The 23,123-nt window shown below is 45.0% G+C and overlaps 1 protein-coding gene across 1 annotated transcript in view; it reads right to left on the reverse strand.

Annotated features, from left to right (window-relative positions):
- pkhd1l1.1 (PKHD1 like 1, tandem duplicate 1) overlaps window positions 1-23,123 on the reverse strand; it is a 154,967-nt gene that overhangs the window by 98,811 nt on the left and 33,033 nt on the right. Inside the window, exons 13-26 of the mRNA XM_072247945.1 lie at window positions 22,873-23,003; window positions 21,585-21,676; window positions 18,445-18,604; window positions 14,383-14,518; window positions 12,819-12,962; window positions 12,126-12,283; window positions 11,570-11,674; window positions 10,997-11,131; window positions 8,917-9,125; window positions 7,239-7,402; window positions 6,136-6,308; window positions 4,460-4,607; window positions 3,032-3,186; window positions 1,769-1,891 (exon numbers count right to left, since the gene is read on the reverse strand). Coding sequence (XP_072104046.1) covers window positions 1,769-1,891; window positions 3,032-3,186; window positions 4,460-4,607; window positions 6,136-6,308; window positions 7,239-7,402; window positions 8,917-9,125; window positions 10,997-11,131; window positions 11,570-11,674; window positions 12,126-12,283; window positions 12,819-12,962; window positions 14,383-14,518; window positions 18,445-18,604; window positions 21,585-21,676; window positions 22,873-23,003 — 2,033 coding nt within the window. The remainder of the gene's footprint in view (window positions 1-1,768; window positions 1,892-3,031; window positions 3,187-4,459; window positions 4,608-6,135; window positions 6,309-7,238; window positions 7,403-8,916; window positions 9,126-10,996; window positions 11,132-11,569; window positions 11,675-12,125; window positions 12,284-12,818; window positions 12,963-14,382; window positions 14,519-18,444; window positions 18,605-21,584; window positions 21,677-22,872; window positions 23,004-23,123) is intronic.

The raw sequence follows: 23,123 nt of genomic DNA on the forward strand, positions 1-23,123 counted from the left end.
GTGTTAGTTGTTATGAAGCTGGCATTCCTGTGGGGCAGCTGCGTTCACCACTGATCCACACTGTGACGGTGAGCACTGCTGTCTCACAGCTCAGACACTTGGGTCTGATCCCAACCTCTGGTGGTGCCTGTGTGGAGATTACAAGTTCTCCCTGAGTTTTCCTCTAGGTGCTCCCATTTTCTCCCACATGTCAACAACATGTTGGTGGGTTAATGTGCCCTAGTGTACAGGTGGGTGATAGAACCCACCAGTTAGGCCAAGCTCTTCTCACTGCTGCCTTTGGGAAGAAGTTACAGGAGCTTTAGGTCCCACACCACCAGGTTCAGGAAAAGCTCCTTCATCCTGAATCAGCATGGATAACTTCACTCATCTCAACTCTGACCAATGGACCTACTTTCGAAGGCTCTGCAACTCATGTTCTCAGTATTATTTCCTGTATTTACTTAATTACTTATTATTAGTGTTGTTGCTTTTTACAGTTTGCCTTCTTTTGCACATTGTTTCTTTGTCAGTTTGTGTGTGTAGTTTCTATTGTTTTCCTTTGTTCTAATGCCTACGAGAAAATGAATCTCAAGGTAATACATGGTGACATATACAAACTTTGATAATAAATTTACTTTGAACTTTAAATCTGGGAGGAGTTGATAGAAGTGAAGGGAAAATAATTCACAGGGATAATTAATAGGAATGTGATTGCTCTGGGTATTGTCGTGTGTTTATTGGACCAAATGGGCTTTTCTGCTTTGTAAAGAGCTATGGAGTATTCTCTGTGAGACTGGAAGGTGAGCTGGTCATGGTGAATGTTCAGAGATGGGTAGAACTGGTGAACTCCCCTGCAGGGACTGAAAACCTCTGCTTCCCAACTCAGAAACCTGATTTGTAGATCTAACACAGACCTTGTCAGTTTGGGATGAGGATTATTTCTAACAGTTAAAACTACGATCCACCAGATCATCCAGGAAATGTAACCCAAAGCAGACCCTGCAGCTGCTGGCAATCTGAAAGAGAAAAGAACACTGAAAACATACAGCGGGTCAGGCAGTGTTTGTGGAGAGACAAAGACCTTTCGTAGAACTTGAAACGTCAGCTCATTCTTCCTTTCCAAAATTGCTGCCGGTCTGTTGAGTGTTTCTGAATTCTCTGTATATTTGAGAGAAGGACAAAGTGTGTGCACGTGGATGTTCTTGTTCATTGCTGGAGACCTCAGAGCATTATTAGAACCCTGCAGTTTTAGAGGACACTGACCTAGTTCGTGGTAAGGCGACACATGCTTTCTGCACTATGGGAAACAATGGCAACAAATGGAAGTGAAATGCTCAGCTCCCAGTTGCTTCGGGTGTGAGGTGTGTACAGCTGTATGGCGCTGTGCTTTGCATCTTCGAAGGGTGAAGGGATTTGATGGTTAGGTGGGGATGGTGTGCGACGAGAGGATGTATGGAGAGGATGCACAAATATACGTATATCCATATCTCCTTACAAAGCAGGCTTGAAGGGCAATACAACTCTAACCCTACCTCAGCAACAGAACACTACAGACCACTCACTGCATTACCAAGGACTTGCCTGCTTTTTGTTGCACTAATACTTTGTTTTTCTCTTTACTGCTTGGTACGGTTTACGTTCTGTGTGTGGTCTACACCTCTGTGCCTGTGGTGTTGCTGCAAGCAGGTTTTCCACTGTACCTGTACCTCCCTATGTCTGCACACACGACAATAAACTCAACTTGCCGAGGTTCCCTGCCTTTGTGTGGCGAGGTTGCTGAGCTTACCTGGGGCAGAGCGTGTGGTGTGCGGAACAGGTCTCCAATCAGCCGCTGACTAAACTGACCTCCGCGCTTATTCTCAGTGACGGTGATTCTTGCATCGACGCCATGAACATTTGAATCATTAACCTGCAACACAGGATCAGCAGATATTTCAACATCTGACACTTTTAGTGTCGCGATCCAATTGTGGTTATTTGATTTTATCCAAGAAATTCCACCAGGAGTTCCTGGCAGCAGCCCCATACATTCCCATAATCAGGATCTGGGGATTTATGGTGAGGCCAGCATTGACTCCCATTCTTGACGCCTTTGAGAAGGTGAGGGTGAGTTGCCTCCTGGAACTGCTGGAACCCTTCAGGTGAAGGTGCTCCCACAATGTCATCAGGTAGGGAATCCCAAGATTTCGACTCAGTGATGGTGAAGGAATGGCCAACATGCAGAAGGACTCGGAGGGAACGGGATACCTGAGCACCAGCTGTCTTGTTCTCCAAGTGGGAGAACCATGGATCAAGAGGTGACACATGATAGGATGGAGAACCACGATTGAGAAGTGACAGTGGAGTGACTCACTTAAAGTGAACAGGGGCCAAATAGGACCCTCACAGTTATGGCCAGTGTTTAAAAACCTATCCCCACCCTCCCGCCTCAATCACATCCAATACATCTGGTCAGACCAGTTGCAACATTGGGCAGTGTTGAGAAGCTCATGAACTGGGCTTGTATACACTGGAATTTAGAAGGATGAGAGGGGATCTGATTGAAACATATAAGGTTATTAAGGGATTGGACACGCTGGAGGCAGGAAGCATGTTCCCGCTGATGGGTGAGTCCAGAACCAGAGGCTACAGTTTAAGAATAAGGGGTAGACAATTTAGAACGGAGTTGAGAAAAAACTTTTTCACACAGAGGGTTGTAGTTCTGTGGAATGCTCTGCCTCAGAAGGCAGTGGAGGCCTATTCTCTGGATTCTTTCAAGAAAGAGTTAGATAGAGCTTTTAAAGATAGCAGAGTCAAGGGATATGGGAAGAAGGCAGGAAAAGGGTACTGATTGTGGATGATCAGCCATGAACACAGTGAATGGCAGTGCTGGCTCGAAGGGCTGAATGGCCTACTCCTGCACCTATTGTCTATTGAACACAACAGGGATGTGACAAGGGTGAAGCCACTCAGACCCTTGTCCAGATCTGCCTGTCACCTGGTTCCACTGTAGTCAGAACAGGAGATTGGACGATGTGTTGTTTTTGTCCCACCTGGGTCTGCCTCTCACCTGGAGCAAGCGCTGATTTCCAACCTTGTTCAGCCACGTCACTATCCAGTCGTAACTGGAGCAGCTGCCTCCCCCCTGCACGGCCACAGTCCCAACCTCAGGAATGCTTTGCAAGCTGTACTGCATTTCCAGGGTAGAGATATTGACTGGCAATCCTTCAAAACCAAAAACAGACATCAGAGTGGTACAGAGGTCCAGGAGTGTATGGCAATGCATCTCCTCTACAGCCCAGTATTTTCTCCTCCAGTATCTCTCCAGCTCCCCAGTGACCAGCACCCTCTCCTCCAGTCACTCCCTCACTGTGGAAGTGTCTGTTCTGGTCCTGGCAGCTGGTGAGCTGGGGTTTGCCGTTGGAAATGTTCTTCTCCCCCTCACCTTGTCTTACTTACTACTTTCTCAGGAACAGCAAAGGTCCTCATGGTTGTTAGTGCTAACCGTTCAATCCTAAAATGATACCTAACACAGGTTCTATCCATCCAATCACCTGCTAGAATATCTTCCCATTCCCAGGGGGCTGAGCACTCTTTCTCTCTCGATTCCACCTGATTCCTCTGGTAACTCCAGTAGGTGGGTTGGTGGCTCGGGTATCTGTTGAGACTGTGGCCCCACCTATTCCCTCTTTCATGGCAAAGGACTGACTGGACAGTTTGTCATGCTGTTTGTCCAGGCTGAGGGTTCTCTGGTGTGCTGGGGGTGGGTGCTCACTCTGTAGTCTTAGCTGGGTTATAGTCTGACTAGTCTGCAAGCACTGACCACAACCTGCCTGGACAGCAACCACAAGTTTCAGGAGTACGAATTGAACTAACAATGCACAGGCTCAGACGTCAGGGAACAGGATCAGATTCCAAGCCTGAACCCCAGCAGGTGATAGAGACGGGCAAGGCTGTACTGAAGTGAGGCAGAAGGTAAAACTGAAGCCAATAACTCTGAGGTTTTACCAGGAAACAAAGCAAATAGACCTTGTTTGCTGTTCCTTTGTAAACTGCTGTGTGTGTCCCGGTTTCGTCCACAAGACATAAACATTGCCAGCTGGGTGTGACAGGACACACCTCCCACAGGCCCAGAGGATGATAGGTACGTGGAATGAACTGCCAGGGGTAGTGGCTGAGACAGATACAATAACTTTTAAAAGACAGTTGCACAGGTATATGGACAGAGAAGGTTTAGAAAGTTATAGCCTAATGTTGGGAAATAAGGTGAGCTTGAAGGAGGCACTTTGGTCAGAGCGGACCAGTTGGACTAAAGGCTTGTCTTCATGCTGTATGACCCTGTAACTCCACTACGCCAGTTTACCTGCAGATCCAGAACTATCCCAGGGTGTGGGACTTTACCAATGGAACATCCCAGATTTAACCATGTGACAAAGTTTCCCAGCAGGTAAGCAGATTCAGAGCTGGTGTCCAAAGCCTTCCAGCCCTCATAACTCACCCTTCAGCAGCTGACCGTAGGCCTGAATGTCCATGGTGCCAGTGATGGGAGGAGATGCTGCCTCTCTTCTCCACACTCTTATAATGGACTCGCTGGGCCAGGTGGATCCCCTGTAGGCAGCCCTGTCCTTAGAGCTGTTGAATGCGATCTAGACAAACAGTAACTGCATGCGTTATACTTCCTAGCACAGAATTCTGACCCTGTCCAGGGCTTCTCCCAATCTCCACTCAAACAGAGGTGGGAAAACCTGAGAGCCGCAGTCTGTCACAGCCAAAAATACCAGTGTTGCACAGATCCACAGGGGGGCAGTAAGATAATAGGGAATGTCCTGGGAATTTTTGCTTGGAGGGAGGATGCAATGAAACACTGGAATCAGAACGGAACTCTTACACCAACATGTCATGCACACCATCAGTGGCTGGCAGACACATTTTACGGTTCCTGTCCCAAAATGCACCTTGTATCCACCAGCTCCAGGATAATCCCAGCAGTCCGCTGCAGAGAACTGTCTCACAGTTGCAACTCTCCTCCACCTTTGCCAGTGCAACTCAGAGCCCTCTGGCAGAAGGAGAGGAGTGTAAAATGGTGCACTCTGTGGTGTACAATGTAGGCCTGGCCCTGTTAGGTCTCCTGTGCTCACCCAGGTGTCTCCACCTTACAGGGGTTAGCTGGGAGATTGGGATCATAGAGGATTACAGTATGTCATGGTCCACCCTGCCACGTTAATTCTGGAGGTGAGTAGACAAGAAGAGTATAATGTGGAAACCTGCTCAGAGATTTAACAGCTTCATAGCCATGGAAATTTTGTTCATAAAACAACTTCTCTTGGAAATGAGATTGATAGGGAAGCAGTTCATAGGAAAGAGGAAAGGTAGGACTAATTTTAGTGAAAAAGATGATTACCAGCTGCGGATGGAATAATGAGAAGTCCATGGCAGTGCTTAGAAGGAGCTGGGATAAAATGGAGTTTGCAGATGGGAAGGTGGTTCTGGAGCTGTCAACTCCAATAGCAAACAGGAGAGTTGCCCTAGACCCACCAACTCCAGTAATGGTCATGAGCGAGGTTCTCGTCCCATCATCTCCAGTAACGGTCATGAGTGAGGTTCTCGTCCCATCATCTCCAGTAACGGTCATGAGTGAGGTTCTCGTCCCATCATCTCCAGTAATGGTCATGAGCGAGGTTCTTGACCCATCAATTCCAATAACAGACAGGACTGAGTTTCTAGTCCCATTGACTCTAGTATCAGCTACTTCAGGAGCACATGGATCTACTGCCTTGGGTTATGCAGTGCAGGTGAAGGTGCTCCCACATGCTGTGGAGCAGAGTTCAGATCAGTAACAATGAAGGATGATATACTTGCATGGGTTGGTGGTGGTGGTGGGGGTTGGGGGGGGGGGAGATCCCTGCAGGTGATGATATTCCCTTTACCTAACAGAGGCAGCAGGTCTGGGAGGTGTTCCTGCTGTGTCTGCACTTTCTGCAACCCAGTGTTGGCGAAGTAAGTTACGATTATGTGCGCTGTAGGTGTAACACAGTATAGCCACTGAGCGGAAGTTTTGGGTGTAAATGCAGCTGCTGTGTTAGAGTGTTAGAGCTACACTTAGAAGCAAGTAGGAAGTATCCCTCATCTTAAACCTGAGCTTTGTGGTTTCCATAGGGTCCATGTCAAACTCACCTGAGCAAAGCCAATCTCTAGCAAAGGAAAGTTGAAGCTACAGTTGAAGGGAACCATAGTTATCTCATATTCAGTGGATGAACCGTCATTCATGTTTCTATTCTCTGTCACGATGAACTTCTGAATAATAATCCCTCCGGCAATCAGTGGTGGGAGTGTTCTCATCGGAGAATCTGCAAGTTAAAAATGGCACTCACCAACAGCACAGTATACCAACAGAAACATGGTAACAGCACAACTGGGAGCACATGGTGAAACATCGTCAGTAGTCCGGCTATCTCACAGCACCAGAGGACCAGGTTCATTCCGGACTTCTGGTGCTGTGTGTGGCTTGCAAGTTCTTCACCTTCACCCCTGAGATCGCATGGGCTTTTCTTGGCTGCTTGAATTTCTTCCCACATCTCATGGAAGTTGAAAGGTTCATTGGCTGCTGTAAGTTGCCTCTTGAGAATAGATGAGGGGTAGAATTTGGGGAAGTTGATGGGAATGTGGAGTAAATTTAGGGTTGGGGGGCTAATGGTCAGTAGAGACTGGTTGGGTTGAAGGGCCAGCCTCTGCACCCGATGATGTTTCACCTCAATCATGAAACTGTGAATTGGGTACTTCAGACAAGATAGCTCGCGAAGTGTGGGCCTCCGTACAGGAACAGTATATGGCAGCCGTGAGCACCATGGTCTGTGCTCACCCAACACAGACAGGACTCAACAGTCCACAAACCGCACCGTGGCAGCAGCTGGTGGATAGCAGGAGGCCATTCAGCCCCTTGAGCTTGCTTCAACACTCTATTAGACCATGCCTGATGTTAAGGTATATTCCATTCACCCACCTTTAGTATAATTCCTGGGAAACTCTGACCCAACACCACAGGGTCAGTTCCTCATCCTGTACCATGGGATGCATGGATGATGGAACTGTGCCTTAGCTGAAGAACCATGCACATGGCAGAGAGCAACAGGACTCTCTGTATTTGAAGCTCCTGTTGTGTGTTTCTAAGGTCAGGGTTTGTTATTAACATTAACTATACTAGTAAAATTCTGCATTATGTGGCTACTCTGTCCAGCATTAGTTTGTCACTCAGGTTTGTAAATACAAAATACCAGTACCTTCTTGACTGCTGGTCGTAGCATGCTGCCCGATGTAAACAGTATCCACAAAGAAATCCTGGCCTGATTCCCTCCCCAGATGGATCGTTCTCAGCAAGAAGTTGCTCCCTTTCGGAAACATGGCTTGTACAGACGTGAGCAAATTGATGCAGGTATAGGACCACCTGTAAGCAGGAGCACTCTGTTATGAGTCTCACTGTTAGACTTAAAATCCACCCCTACCCAGTATCACAGCCGCAACGATAAGCGGGCAGTCTCCAACCGGTCGATAGGGCACAAAGTGATATTAACGAACAGAGGGTTTAGCGCAAGGGGGAAGATTTAAGAGGGTCCTGAGGAGCAATCTATTCCACACAGAGGCTGGTGAATAGATGGAAAGGGCTGCCAGAGGAAGTGGTATAGGCGGGCACAATTACGACATTTAAAAGGCATTTGGATGGGTACCTGAATAGTAAAACTTTAATCTGATATTCAGAGATGTTCTTCTGCACACCACTGTTGTAACAGATGGTTATTTGGGTTACAGTCACCTTCCTGTCAGCTTGAACCAATCTGGCCATCCTCCTCTCCTCCTCTGACTTCTCTCATTAACAAGGTGTTTACGCCCATAGAATAACCTCTCATTGACTTTTGTTTTTTTGCATCGTGCTCTATAAATTGCAGAGGCTGATGTGCATAAAAAAATTCCAGGAAATCAGCATTTTCTGAGATACTCAAATCACCCTTTCTGGTACTAACAATCATTTTACAGACAAAGTCACTTAGATCACATCTCTTCTTCATTCTGATGTTGGGTTGGAACAGTAACTGAATCTCTTGACCAAGTCTTTATGCATTGAAGTCCCTCATGATTGACTGGTGAGAAATTTGCATTAATGAGCAGGTATACAGAATAAAGAAGCTCAGTTAAGCAACTTGGTCAGCACAGACTTCGTCAAAGGGCATGCTTCTGTGATTTACAACTCTAAGAAAGACTGTATAAGAAAGATCAGGGAGAGTCCTTCATCTGGAGATTGATGGCCTATCCAATGAGTTTTTCAAGTGATTATTCAGGAAGCATTCTCTACAGTTGGAGGAATACAAGGCTATTTGAAATGGATTCTGTTCTGAATCTTTTTCACAGACTCAGGTTGTCCTGGAGAACTTTACAGCTGATAATGTTTTCCACAGTAGTCATTGTATAGAGAGCATGCTCACTCACACAGTGCCTTGGTACACAACCAAAAGCCCAGGTCAGTTTTATGATCATTTTTGGGATCTGGCCAGCATTTATTGCCCTTCCTTAACTGTCCTGGAACTCCACCATGGATGATCCCAAGCCCAGCGGTGAAAGGAGGAGGTTTGGGCACAGGGTTAGCAACACCATCCCGTAAAAACCCAGAACTATAGAAACAGCAACAAGAGCTCCAAAGACCTCATCCCTGGAAGAGGAAGGATGCATCAAAAAGATGGGCTACTGCTGGGGATAAATTGAAAGACTGGCCCAGGATAGAGAGCTCCTGTGAACTGTTGTCAACGGCCTTTGCCCCAATAGGAATGACGGATTTAAGGAAAAGAACTGTCTGGAGGAGTTAGGTCTAATGGTGCATTTTAGAAACTCTGCAGCTCAGAGTTTGTAGATGAAGTTCAAGGAGTTAGACCTGGCCTTTATTTCCATGTCAGTTTGGGATGGGTTTACTTGGCTGAGGCATAATATTGGCTGGGAATCCAGGAGGGCAGCAGCTGCTGTTCACTGATCAAGGCCATGGGAGTTGGGCAAGGCTTCAATTCAATGACACATCTGAAGAACAGCATCTCTGAAAGTGTGCTACCCCTTCTGCACCGGTTATAGACTGCAGTTTCCTGAGGGGAACCGGTATCTTTAGTGCTCATGTGGTCTGGGATGCTCTGAAGATTTGAGAAAACTGAAGGTGTAAACAATCTCCACCACCTTTTTTTTTTATAACTGTTGGTTTTGTTATGGTGCATTTCCCAGTGAGAAAGAGTAACTAATTGTCAATAAGTCTTTAATGTCAATGGGTCTAATGCTGAGTCTATCAGGAATCCTCCTGTGTGGGCCTTCATGCTAATAGGGTTGTTGTAAACTTACCTGTACTCAATGACCCCACCCACCACAGACATTCTCACTTCTTCCCCTTCTATCAGACTAAAGACAGAAATGATTGAAAGCATGTACCACCAGGCTCAAGGACAGTCAATCCCACTATTATAAGATGGTCCCCATACACTAAGATGGACTCCTCACATCACAATTTACCTTTCACCTTATTGTCTGCCTGCACTGCATTTTCTCTGCAACTGTAACACTTCATTCTGCATTGTTATTGTTTCCCCTTGTTCTACCTCAATGCACAGTTGTAATGATAAGATGTTTAGATGTTTAAATGTTTAGGTGACATGCAAATAAAGTTTTTCACTGTCTATCAATACCCATGGCGATTTCAACCCAATTATAAAAATAATAACTTTGTTTCTCAATGGCTGGACAACAATCTCAAATCATTTTACTGTTTGTAAATAGCATTTAGAACATGCAATTTATTAAATGATTAGTTATGTTATTACCTGTAACACTTAATGTGTAAAATTAATCTCAAATTATTAAAATTTAAGAAATACTTACTGATACCCTTGAGCAAAGCTGTACGATACCAAAAAATATTTGGTTAGTGTTTTGCTTTCTTCTTCATAACTCAATGAGAGCCAAATATAATTTCTCAAGATTCCTTTGTATGCAAAACAAAGCTGAAAGCATAGTTAAACTCACATTAGCTACACTTCTATTTTCGCTATTTCTTATCTCAGAATCTGCTTTTTAAATGTGAAATAAATTACTATGTGCATCTGGTAATTGGTACTTAACCCTAGAGTAGAATATAGATCTGTCACCTGATTAAATTAATTCATAATTAAAATCATACATAGTTTGCAAGCATTTAACTGCAGAGTCTTGAAATTTTTCCTTTGGAAATACATCCACATTGACCCTAGTTCAGAGCTACAGCTGAATACCTTTCTAATCTCTTTAGAACACTTGCAGAAGGGGAATTATCTTCAACAAGAGTGTGAAGTAAGAGCCGGAAACACAGACATCAATTCTGGCTCAGAATTTTCCTCCATTTCTCTCAAACTCCTTTCTTCTTCTCCAGTCCTTGCCCTTCCCCATGGCACTTACATTTTTCTCCATGTGAGAGACTGGACATCAAACACTGATGGGGTGTTTACAAGAGATGATCTCAACTCCTCAGCAATTATTAGGAATCCAGTTACAGAGTAAACAGTGACCCAGTTTCCAAGAATTCAGTGTATTCCAGCAGACAAAACACAGAACTACTTAGTCAGGCTACAATATATTAAACATAAAATGAATCCAATTACTGTGGAGTTTGGAATCATTTTGCTGATGTGCAATCTTCTCAGAAGGGTAGAAGATGAGAAGACATTAAGCCTAGCTGGAGATCTTGGAATGGCAGATTTAAGATGCTGATGAGGAGAAATTTCTATGTTCACATGGCAGCATATCAATGTGATTCCTATCCCAGATGCTATTTGTTCTCATTTGTTAAATGGATCAAAGGTATAGGGACAGTGTGGGAGAGAAGAGTTATTGAGATCAACCATGACATTAGGAAATGCAAGAGCAGAAGGGAGCAGCATGACCTGCTCCTAAGCTGGGCTGAACCCTCACACTACCAAGGACCAATGATTTTGAAGCTCTACAAATCAAATGGAAGGAGATTAAGTAGCTGTGGTCTCACCTGCTTGTAGGTGTTTAACAGGACAGGTCGATGGGATTGAGCAAAGTCAAACAGATAATACGGGTTTTTGACAGAGTGTCGTCCGCAGAAGGCATCAGTCTCCACCGTCACCTGGCCACTATGATAGCTGTAGCCCTGCAAGGGGAAGAGCAAATTATATTCTATTAACTGACCAGGGTGAGAATCTGGAGCATGTGGATTCAAAGTTGGTGGGGATAAATGTTCAGGCCTTGGGTAGAATCAGGTCAGGCCCGGGAGAAAGGGTGACGTCAGCCTTGGGGGCTGCTAGCTATGGTGAAGATCCAGCCATCTAAGAGCATACTGTCCTTGGCCACTCTGGGCCAACTTGAACTCCAGACCATGTCAGTGGTGTTGTCTTCTGTGTGTGGAGCACTCGTTGGGAGATTCACCTGCTTTCCTGACCAGGCAAGCTGTGCCTCAGACAAACACACAACTCTGGGACTAAGAGACCAGTATTCTGCCTGGAAGCTACAAGAAAGTTATGTTCAGCATGAAGTGAAACTTACTGAAATTGCAATTCGATTGGCTGATGATTCTTATTAGGATACGTACCCCATCTTCAAAATCATCAAAGTACTTGACTGCATACCCGCGGCTATAGCCAGCAATGTGTTCAGGACACTTCACACCCACCAGTCCTTCTAACGCAGCTTTCACCTGTGGGGAAGAGACTGATGAAACTCCTTTCCTTGACCTATTGGCAAACCACCCTTAGTCTCTCTGCTTCTTTTCTGAGTATACATAGTTACCACATCGTTTCAGGCAAGTTATTTCCAAAAAAACCTGGTTTAGTTCTTCACAAATGCACACACTGGTGACCAAATTCAAAAAGAGCTTTAAGGTGTTGGCTGTTACCACATACAATTGTCCAAGAATTAGGACAAAGGATGGGACTGCCATGATTTCCAAATTTTCGCTATTTGCAGCACGAGTTATATTGGTTGGTAAGCAATATGTTAACCCCCTATGAAAATCTCCACTCTGTACCCAGTCAGTCCAAGCCTGTGTTCCCACTTCCCCACATGGCAGATCTCTTCCATCCATAGCAACGACCGCAGTGGAATAATACACAGACAAATACAAGCGTACTGAACGAGATGTGACACACCTCATCAGCAGTAGCTGCACTTGGAAGGGGCCTGGAATTGATCCCGTCCAGCCTCAGTGTGAAAGTGTCCATACTGGGTCTCCCCTTGACTTGTTCCACCACTTCGATGGTGATTTTGCTTCCTACCAACGCCTCGTGCTGGAGTAAATCAAAATCCCCTTCACAGGAACAATGAGAAAGCAATGTTAAAGAGGCAAGAGATTCCATAACATTGATTGGATTCCACTGCTCTGCATTCTCCCTGTAGAAGTATGAGTGCACAGAATTAGAGGTGTGTAAACGACTGTGTGTGCCCATGTATAGAGATGTGTATTTGTGCCTGTGTGGGCATGAGTGTAGGGAAGGGTATGTGGAGCAGGAATATGTTTGTGCATGCATCCATGTGTGTGCTGTGGCTGTGTTGGACCAGCGTCAATATATGTTTACGTGCACGTGTATGTATGGGTGTGTGGTGCATGAGTGTGTTTGTGGACATGGTCATAAATTAGTTCGAGGGGAAGGTGGTCACTCAGACCTGGGAGTAAAGCAGCTTTAGGTTGGAGGAGGTGGGCAGGATGAGGGATGCTTCCAGGACAATACCTCTCAGCCAACACGGGAGTGTTCTCAACGAGGAGTGGGCAAGAAATTTGTCAGCTGGGCTGGGCCAGTTTACTCACCACCGAGAACGTGTGTGCATGTTGAAGCATTGTTTACCTCTTGTGGAGATGAAAGTCACTGTGTGGGCAAAGCCCTGGCTGATTGCTGTGCTTGACACTTTCACTGTATCAGGTTTAATCGACCACAGATCATTTAAAGCCTGCTCAATCTGTTCACCCGAAGCATCTGCGGGAAGAAGTCCTGGGGGGGGGGAATAGTCAAGAGTCAATAACTCAAAGTAAGGAAATGATCCCCAAACCATTGTCCCTGACCTAAATCTTGTTCAAGGAAAGGCATTGTTACACTCAGCATATGTAAAGAAAAAAAATGACCATTTATTCATATTTCCAGAATATCCCAAAGCACGTCACAACACACAAATCACTTTCAGGTGTTGTTCTGGCAAATATGACAACTCGTACAGCGCAAGTTTTCACAGAGGATGAACGGGATCTGTGACTAGATACAGAAATTAAAAACTCTGCAACCACTGGAAATCTGAATTAGACAGGAAACGTGGAGATACTCAGCATCTGTGGCGAAAGAAACAGAGTGACCCAAAACAGCACGTCCAGAAAGGTCACAACTTCTGACGAAAGCTCACCAACCTGAATCTGCTTCACTCACCGCAGTTGCTGCCTGAGCCAGATTATATTTTAGCTATGACCAAATGGGCATGACTGGAGGCTGATTAGTGAGCAGGACATGGGGTGAATACTGCCCTGCTCCCCCAGTCTATAAGTAAACCTGCTTATACAACACATATACAAGAGAGACACTAATTCACGTGTTGGATTAGAATACTGTACCCACAACTTCTACCAGAGAGCCAGACATGTGGAGTGCAGCCTCCAGTACCTGCCGCAAGAGTCCTTAAATATGGGCAATGAAATTGAGATGGGTCTATTGATTACCACCACAACATGACCAGAGGATAACTAATCAATGCATCATTTGAAATCTACAGTCTATATAATTTGTCCTCAGTAATTATGCAATTATTTAGGATTTGATCTATTAACAGTGACATTAACAGTTGGAAGCATTTGACAATGCTTACTGGCAAGGTCATACAGATGTAAAAGGATTAATTTGGACCAGAATCTGGATAGGAAATAGTTAAACCCCAGATATCAGAGAAACAACTATGGGCGTTTCACTGGGCTTCTTCTATAAAAATGCACAAAGACATATTCTGGAGGTTGCTGGTGGAAGAGTCCAACTGGACTCAAATAATATCTAGCTCCATGTGATAATGGTTACACTGTTCCAATCAAGACAGTTAACTCCAAACAGGGATGAATTTAAAAAATGAGAATCACAGAGGCTATCCAATGGCTCACCTTTGGAATGATTTACCTGACTGTGGGCTGCTTCTAGTTCATTTGTAACCTACAAAAACAGATACACAATGGAGAACAATTTGCAGGGACTTGGAGAAAGCTGCTGAGTTGGATTAGCTGTGTTACTCTCTGAAAGAGGAGACAGATTCAATGGGCTGAATACCCTCCTCCACTAAAGGTATTGATTTATTGAAATAACTTCCCCATCCCTAGAGTCTCGTAATTATTCCTTTTCCACAATTTTTCTAGTTCTCACTTGAACGTTCCTGCTGGCATACCTGTGAGCTCCTGGTTGTAGATGAGCCGAAACCAGTGGAATGAGCAGGAGTCAGAGTCCCAGCAAGGACTGGTGATGGTGACCAGCTGAACCTCACTGACCGCTCTTCCTATTGTCCAGTTCTCCAAGGTTACAACCTAAAATTGCAAGATAAAATAGTGTTAAATCAAATCCTGTCAGATGAACTTGTACAAAGTGCTTCAACAAATGAATACTAGACTATAATTTGCTTCCATTCTGTCTCCATAAAATACACATTGCCAGAATCTAGTTTGGCACTAGTTTGCAAAATGTTTGTAAAAACCAATTGCCAAACAACTCAATTTTCCTGATACAATGAAATCCTCTTTATCCAGGACTACTGAGATACACTGGTGCAAGGCAGTGATTTCAGCATCACTCCAGAGCGAGGACTGAACCCTCACCCTGGAGTGACCGAGTGACCACGACTGGAGATGACAACTTAGCTTTGTTAGTGCAGTCCACTATCGAATGATCCTTGCTGGGTGGCTCACTTTGTAAAGATGCCTACTGCTCTCCAGCCTCGGAGTACAGCCCACTTGGGAGAGGGTTCTCCAAAGTGACAGGGGGTGCAGAGGGGAACAGTTCAGCTACCGTTGAGAGAGCTGAGAAACCTTTATGATCAGCACTTATCAAGTCAAGTCAGGTCACTTTTTATTGTCATTTCAACCATAACTGCTGGTACAGAACATAGTAAAAATGATACAATGTTTTCCAGGACCATGGTGCTACATGAAACAACACAAAAACCACACTGAACTATGCAAGAAAACACCCCACAAAAACTACACTAGACTACATACCTATCCAGGACTGCATAGAGTGCACAAAACATTGCAGGCATTACAATAAATAATAAACAAGACAGTAGGCACAGTAGAAGGTATAGTACGTTGGTGTCAAGCCAGGCTCTGGGTATTGAGGAGTCTGGTGGCTTGGGGGAAGAAACTGTTACATAGTCTTGTCGTGAGAGTCCAAATGCTTCGGTGCCTTTTTCCAGATGTCAGGAGGGAGAAGAGTTTATATGAGGGGTGCGTGGGGTCCTTCATTATGCTGTTTGCTTTGCCGATGCAGCGTGTGGTGTAAATGTCTGTGATGGCGGGAAGAGAGACCCCGATGATCTTCTCAGCTGACCTCACTATCCACTGTAGGGTCTTGCAATCCGAGATGGTACAATTTCCAAACCAGGCTGTGATGCAGCTGCTCAGGATGGTTGGGCTGAGTGAACAGACTGAATTCAGACCTGTGGGTGGACCTCTCCCACACTGATATAACACAACTTGCTTGCCCCTTCACTGCATGATAGCCCAACCATTACAGACCCATGCAAAAACTAGGGGCCCGTTAGAGTGATTTTTTTGGGTTTAGGTCATTTACATTTAGCAAATGGCTTTGGCTACCAGTCTTCTGTTCCTTGACAATGTATTGTGGATTTAATTTGGAGCAATGCATTTCCTAAATGCTGTGAATCCCAATCCAGATGCTGCTGGCATCTGTGGGATGGATGCGAACCAGAAGGTGTGAAGTTTGCATGTAGCTTCAAAAGAAAGCATTGTCTATACTTTGTAAATATGGAATTGTCCTTTGTGTTTACCAAATTAATATCAAGCCCCAGGTTGGGCCAGCAGACCTTAACACTGAAAGCGTCTCCGTATGATGCCAGTTGTACCTTGTTTTGTCAAACAAAGAAGCTGCTTTGTATCTACCAGTAATTTTCTCCAGCGATTTCATTCACATAACAACATTTTGTGTCAGAAGTGGGATACCTTTCTGACCAACCGTGTGGCCAACCTTCTTAGCACTCTAAGTGGGTGAGTATTTTCTAATATAGCACTCACACTTGGATCTGTTCGGGTCGGTGGTACACGGGAACATGAGGTATCACAAACGCAGAGAGCTGAACTGGTAGATATAAAAGTAGTGTGTGCGCGTGCATGTGTGTTTATGTAAGCAAGGAAACTTTGAGTGTTAATTTGCTCAGACGGAGCCACCAGTTGCGAAGGGTAGTTGCTGACTGTTCGGGTCGTCAGAGTGGGGGTGTGTATACCATTCGGGGAGCTGCAGTTTAGCGTACACGTTTTGCCAGTGTGATGCAAAGGAAAACCGCAGGCATCATGAGTTCAGGTGCTCAGAAGTGGCAGATTGCGGAGTACATACTCTGCGGTTTTAAGTATGTGCTGTTTAACTGGTATTTTGCGTAGTGTGGGAATTAATGTGAGGTATTTCAGGGAGAGGTTTTACCTGGATATATATGTCGCGATGGCACCTATTGAGATCAAGAAACGTCAGGCTGAGAACCCTGATGATCCAAGCCAGCCCTTGACAATGATTACAACTATTCATAAGCCCTTCACTGCGGGGAGAAACAGAGCATTTTGTCAGAGTTGCCCTCACTTAAAGTCGCATGTGGGAATTCAGAATTCTGGTGTAAGCTCGAGGAAATGGTGGAGATCCACCAGATACACCCTAAAGATATACACGTGTTGGTAAAAGCGAAGTGCCTGAGGAATATGTGGGACAGTATGGCCCAGGGGATGCGGGATGGTACATGGGCAACTACTGGGAAAGCCAGCAATGAAGAAAGATATTGCTTTTTTCAAGGAGAAGTGAGGCAGTGACTGGGGGGAGGTGAGAGTAATTGGGGAATGATAATGGCAATGATTCAAAAAGCTAATGAGACAGCCATGGATTATGCAGAACATAAATATCAAGTGTATGAAGAGTATTCTGGGTTGGATAATCCAGGGAGGGACGACCAAGTCTTCCTGAAAATGCTGAAGGAAGGCCTGAGCTCAGCCCACCAGGAAGTTTTAGATTTAGGCATAACAGTGGGGTCGAATCACTCTGTGATAGTTTCATGGGCTTGTGAGGTAGACCAAAGAAGGTACAAGAGAGATCACAAAGTGACTATAGTGGATGCAGCAGCTGTGATGTCCCAGACAGTTCGTTTTGTTTGCCGGCGACCACGGCTCGAAGCAAGGAACTGCTGAAATAGACGTGGGAGGGTCAAGGAGTTGATATGCTACAGGTGCGGCCTACTGGGACCTGGTTGGAGGCACTGTCCAAAAAAAAAAAAGACGGAAGAAAAACAGGTGAACATCACAGCAGACACACAATCTCCCACCCCACCGGTGCCCAGTCTGAACAATCTGGCTGCCGATCAGATTATAGAGCTAGTAAATATGGCTCCTAGGACAGGAAGACGATGTGGCAGCAAGCCCCACTGCCAGCGCTGGTGACCCACGGATGTACACAACAGCATTGTTGGGGGGGGTGGGCAATGCAGTATGTTAGTGGACACAGGGGCATCGGTATCAATAGCAGACCTACCCTTGACAATAACCAGACAGGCCATTTTTATTAGGGGTGTAGGAGGAAAAAGTGAAAAGCAGAAAGAAGCAAGTCGCAAATACTCGAAATTGGGGGAGTGCAGCTTCCAGTGTATTTCTGGGTATTTCCAAATAATGAGGGCACCGTCCTTGGAATTGACATCCTAAGGGAAGCAGGGGCCATAATCGATTTGGGAAAGGGAGAAATCACATGGACAGTCAGGGGCAGCGAATGGGTACAACCAACAGAATACACAACCTGACTAGCATAGTCGCAGCTGCCCCAATCACCAAGATTGTGGTGGAACCAGCAGTTCCCAGTTGTGTGGGCTAGACACAAGCAATATTGTAGTGAAGTAAACATAAACACAATTAAAATAAATGGGGACCTGCATAAACTCCATAAGCAGTAGCCTATAAAATCTGACACTCTGACAGCTGTCCAGGGTATAGTGAAGGAACAAAAACATCAGGGGATACTCAGAGAGACTGCAGCCACTGCTAACTCGCCTATATGGCCAGTTAAGCCCAGTGGATCATATCCCTTAACAACAGCCTATACCGCCCTTAAGACCATGCTGAGACTGCTTTAACCTGAGTCCAGTGTTTCCACTGGCTGCCTCGCCGAGTCCACACGCAGTCACGAGTATCAGTGGTTGATTGCCTGGTCTAATGGGAGCTGTGCCCCAGGATACTCATGGTTCAGAACTGACCTGCTTCTCGTAGACAACCTGGGAGAGTGACCTGATGTACTGCTGTTCATTGATGGAGTCAGCTGTCTGCTGCTCGGTGTAAGAGGTAGTGTTGCGGTACACAGCAACAGATACAAAGGATGATGATGTGGTTTCCTGCAGGAGCACTTCCATGTAATATCTGTGAAGCAAACAGTTCCTCCTGTCAATCTATTGCACATTGGATGCTTGCCAGTCTGTGGTCGTGTATAGTTTGTCATAAATTCTATTGTATTTCTTTATTTTGCTGCAAGAAAACAAATCTGAGTGTAGAAAAAGGTAAAATACATGGTCTTTGACAATAAATTTACTTTGACTTGATAGCCCCTCAGCTACTGCTGAGAAGCAATGAAAATGGACCAATCTTTAACAGGCCACACTACTTCCCCCAATTCCACTACTATTATAGGTTGGTTGGGCTTCCCCACAGGACTGAAAACTATCACCTTTGTGCATAGACATAGGAGAGAGAATTCTGATTCTTCGATCTCCTCCTCCCTCCAACCGCCACCCCCCACCTCCCCCCACGACCCCTCCATCAACCCTTGGGCTCATCATCCAGGCTGACATTCCAATGCAGCACCTAGAATTGTGGTTGTGGCTGTAGTTTCTTTGTTGGGAGAGTCTCAACAGGGGATACAACCACAGGGGATCGGTCATTTCAAACTGGGAAATGTAGAACTTACTTCTTTGAGAGTGGCTGGTGGCAGGTCTCGAGATCAGCGGTCCCCAACCACCGGGCCGCGGACCGGTGCCGGGCCGCAAAGCATGTGCTACCGGGCCGCAAGGAAACAATATGATTTGGCGATAGGAGTCAGATGCACCTTTCCTCATTCCCTGTCACACCCACTGTTGAGCTTGAACGCACGCGAGGTCATTACCCACGCGTCATCCACGTCAGCGCAGGAAGGAGATCAACTCCTCGAGCTTGCAAATGACAGCGGGCTGAAAAGTATGTTTGACATAACATCTCTGCCGGCATTCTGGATCAAAGTCAAGGCTAAATATCCTGAGATAGCCACGAAAGCACTGAAAATGTTGCTTCCATTTCCAACATATCTCTGCAATGAATGCAACGAAAACTAAATTGCAGAATAGACTGGACATAAGGAACCCCCTTCGAGTATCGCTGTCTCCCATCACCCCTCGATGGGACCGTGTTGTCGCAGGAAAACAAGCCCAGGGCTCCCACTGATTCAGCAATATTGGTGTGTTGCAATATTTTATATGTTCATACGGGGAAAATATGTGCTGTGTGTTTAATATCCAAACGTTACTTAAAATGTTACGATGCTATTGACTTATAAGTGACTTATATAACCATATAACAATTACAGCATGGAAACAGACAATCTCTGCCCTTCTAGTCCGTGGTGAACGCTACTCTCACCTAGTCCCACCGACCTGCACTCAGCCTATAACCCTGCATTCCTTTCCTGTCCATATACCCATCCAATTTTTCTTTAAATGACAAGATCGAACCTGCCTCTACCACTTCTACTGGAAGTTCATTCAACACTTACTTCAAGCTCCCCTGTCCTCCCCTGATAATTGACTTATCACTATATTCATGCGTGGAAAATATGCGCTATGTGTTTAATATTAAATTCGTTAGATAAACCCTTTTAGAAACGAAATTGAGTGTATTAGCCATTTATCACCTATACAGTACTGTCTTCCGGTCGTGATTAACACCGCCCCCTGCCCCCCCCCCCCGCAACCAGAATCGCAAAAGACGATTTGTAGAAAAAAATGGGCATGTACACACATGCACAAGGCACGCATGCGCACTGGTGCCCGCGCAAGGCTTCATGGTCATTGTAGTCTTACTTTGGGTAAACCCAACGTATTTGACAGCTACTCTTGTCTGTTGGCAACCCCCCCCCACCGGTCGGCCGGTCCGCAAGAATATTGTCAATAATAAACCGGTCCGCAGTGCAAAAAAGGTTGGGGACCCCTGCTCTAGATTCTCTGTCTCAGAGGGTGGTGGGCAGATCATTAGAAATATTTATGGTGGGGGTAGACAAACCGAGAAAGGAAGATCAGGAATTGAGGGTGATGGACAGCTGGCACAGAAGAGTTGAGGTCAGCATAGATCAGAATGTCAGAACAGCTGTGAGGGATTGAGTAGCCTCTCTCACTCCCAGTCACACATTTCTGCTCAGCTCTTGAGGACCTTGCAGGCAGAGCAGTTTATGTTCACTGGGATGGGGGCTCTCACTTTAAATCCCGCTTCCTGTGGCCAGTTCTCCCACAGCAAAAAGAAGTTCTGATCGACATTCTGTTTATTCAAAAGTTAGGCTTGATGTAGACTTGTAAACTATATCATCCTTTGGCCTCAATTTTGGGAGAGTGATGTTGTATTGAAATGTCCCTGCACCTCTCAGTATATGATCAGCATGAAAGTGTTGGGCCAAAGGGCTGGTTTCTTTGCTGTATGACTATTATTCTTTCATGAGTGAGATCTCAAGGACTGTTTCTAACATGTGTTGTGGGATCTTACTTACTCAGGCCCAAGCTCATTGACCCACTGAGGAGCACAACCAGCTAGCGACCGTGTGAAGCAGCTAGAAACAATTATCAACAATTTTAATATCCCAGGACCAAAATCTGATGACAGCTTTGCCCAGTTTTTAATCACAGAATGGCACAGTGGAGTGGGGTGGGGGGATACATGATGTGGTGAGAGTGAGACAAATACATTCTGCTGTTTTGAACTTTGCATCAGCTGATGGTTTTATAGGTTGAAGTATACTCAACTCCTCTCCTTGGTATGCTGTGATTCCTTAGCATTCTCAACAAGATTTCAGAGTTATTATTTCCAAAGAAATTTTAATTTCCTATTTCTTAATTTTAATCTTAAAATAGACTATATACAAATTTTCAGTTAAACATGGAAAATACACATGTAAATATGTAATCCAACAATTCATTGATGTAAATTTTATGAAGTATGCATAAGTTATGAGGGCAAATGATTAGCTAAATGTGATCAATGCACCACTTGCAAATTGGCAGATATAAATTGTATTCACTATTTTAATTGTGTGAATATATTTTGTTTGTAATTTCACAATTGTTAATATAGAAGTTTTAGAAGACTTGAAGAGTTAGATACCCACTCTTTACTTTCTTCTAGTTGCAGTATATCAGAGGCTTGGCTGGAGAACCATGTGTAACTCCAGGTCTTCCTGGAGCCATAGGCAATTTTAACCTAGGGAATGATGCAAAGGTGGAACATATGTTATTAGTCTACACAAGTTCCTTCTTTATTTTTAATTAGAGGCAGCATCTACTAGTTCTCAAATGTTGTCAAAGTGACCAGTTTGTGTGCATGCAACTTATCAGACGTCATTATTTGAAGTCATTCTTTTCCAGTGAAACAGGGATGTGCCCCCTCCCCCTCACTGTCAGATTACTGCTGGGCTCAAAGAAACATCACGTATGGCTTTACTGCAGAGTACTCAGGAACATGTAAAATGTGACTCTCTAACTAGATCAAGGCAGACCTCAAGCTGCTCAGCATCACACGAAGATGCAGAACAAAACAGGCCCTTCAGCCCATCAAGTCCCTGCTGACATTGGATCATCCATTTGCACTAATCCTAAAAAAAATCCCACTTTTATTCTCCCCACATTCCCACCAACTCCTCCCAGACTGTACCCCTCACATACACACTAGCAACCAATGAATCCACTAACCTGCTTGTCCTTGGGAAGTGGGAGGAAGCTCGAGCACCTGGAAGAGGCCCCCATGGTCACGTGGAGAACATCCATGTTGCACACAGACAGTGCCAGAGGTCAGGATTGAACCCAGGTCTCTCTTGCTTTGAGGCAAATGCTCAGATGCATCACTGCTACGGATTTCAGAGCCCTCACTGCTCCTGTATTTTATGCAGTCATTCCACAATCTAACTATCTGCAATCTCACAATCTAGCACTCTATATCAATCTGTTACCATCCTTGTCCACTCTGTCTCTCAATAGCATCCCGGTGAAGATATTTTCCCAAAATACAGATTCAACTCCACTCGATACATGCTTCTAAATTACTTGCTCAGGATTGGAAGTGCTTCATTTTAAAATTTATTTTCCACAAATATACACATTTATCAGGATACCTGAGGGACAAAATTCTGTAACCCCATTCCCAGTCACGCACATCTGAAGCAACTTACTGAAGACCTGCATTGTTATTGAATATGACTCTGTCCCACTGGTGTCAGGGAGACTCACCCATTCTCACAGCTATAGTCACATTGTTAAAACTGATAGCAGTTCTCATCACTATCGTTCACATGTATGAAACCTCAACATTCACAAGGATCTATTGGCTGTTGTTAAATTCATACGAAAGCCAACAGAATCGGTGAACATTCAAGCATGATTACAAAATATCTCTTTATATACCTTATCCTGAGGATGCCCGGTTAAGCTAAGGAAAAGTTCGTATACACCGCTCCCTCTGATGTAGAAACGGTAATCATCAGTCACTGGAGCAACAAAGAATCCACTAAGACGGGTAACAGATGGACTCCATGCTGTGGAGGATTTATAAAAGGCCTCATCAACCCATGATGCTGAGTATCCCACACTACTTTCATTGTAGTTTGGCAAGTCACTCAGGGTACCACCCTTCCAAGTTTCCACCTTCAAACCTC

The sequence above is a fragment of the Mobula birostris genome, chromosome 1 (assembly GCF_030028105.1).
Source record: "Mobula birostris isolate sMobBir1 chromosome 1, sMobBir1.hap1, whole genome shotgun sequence".
NCBI lineage: Eukaryota > Metazoa > Chordata > Chondrichthyes > Myliobatiformes > Myliobatidae > Mobula > Mobula birostris.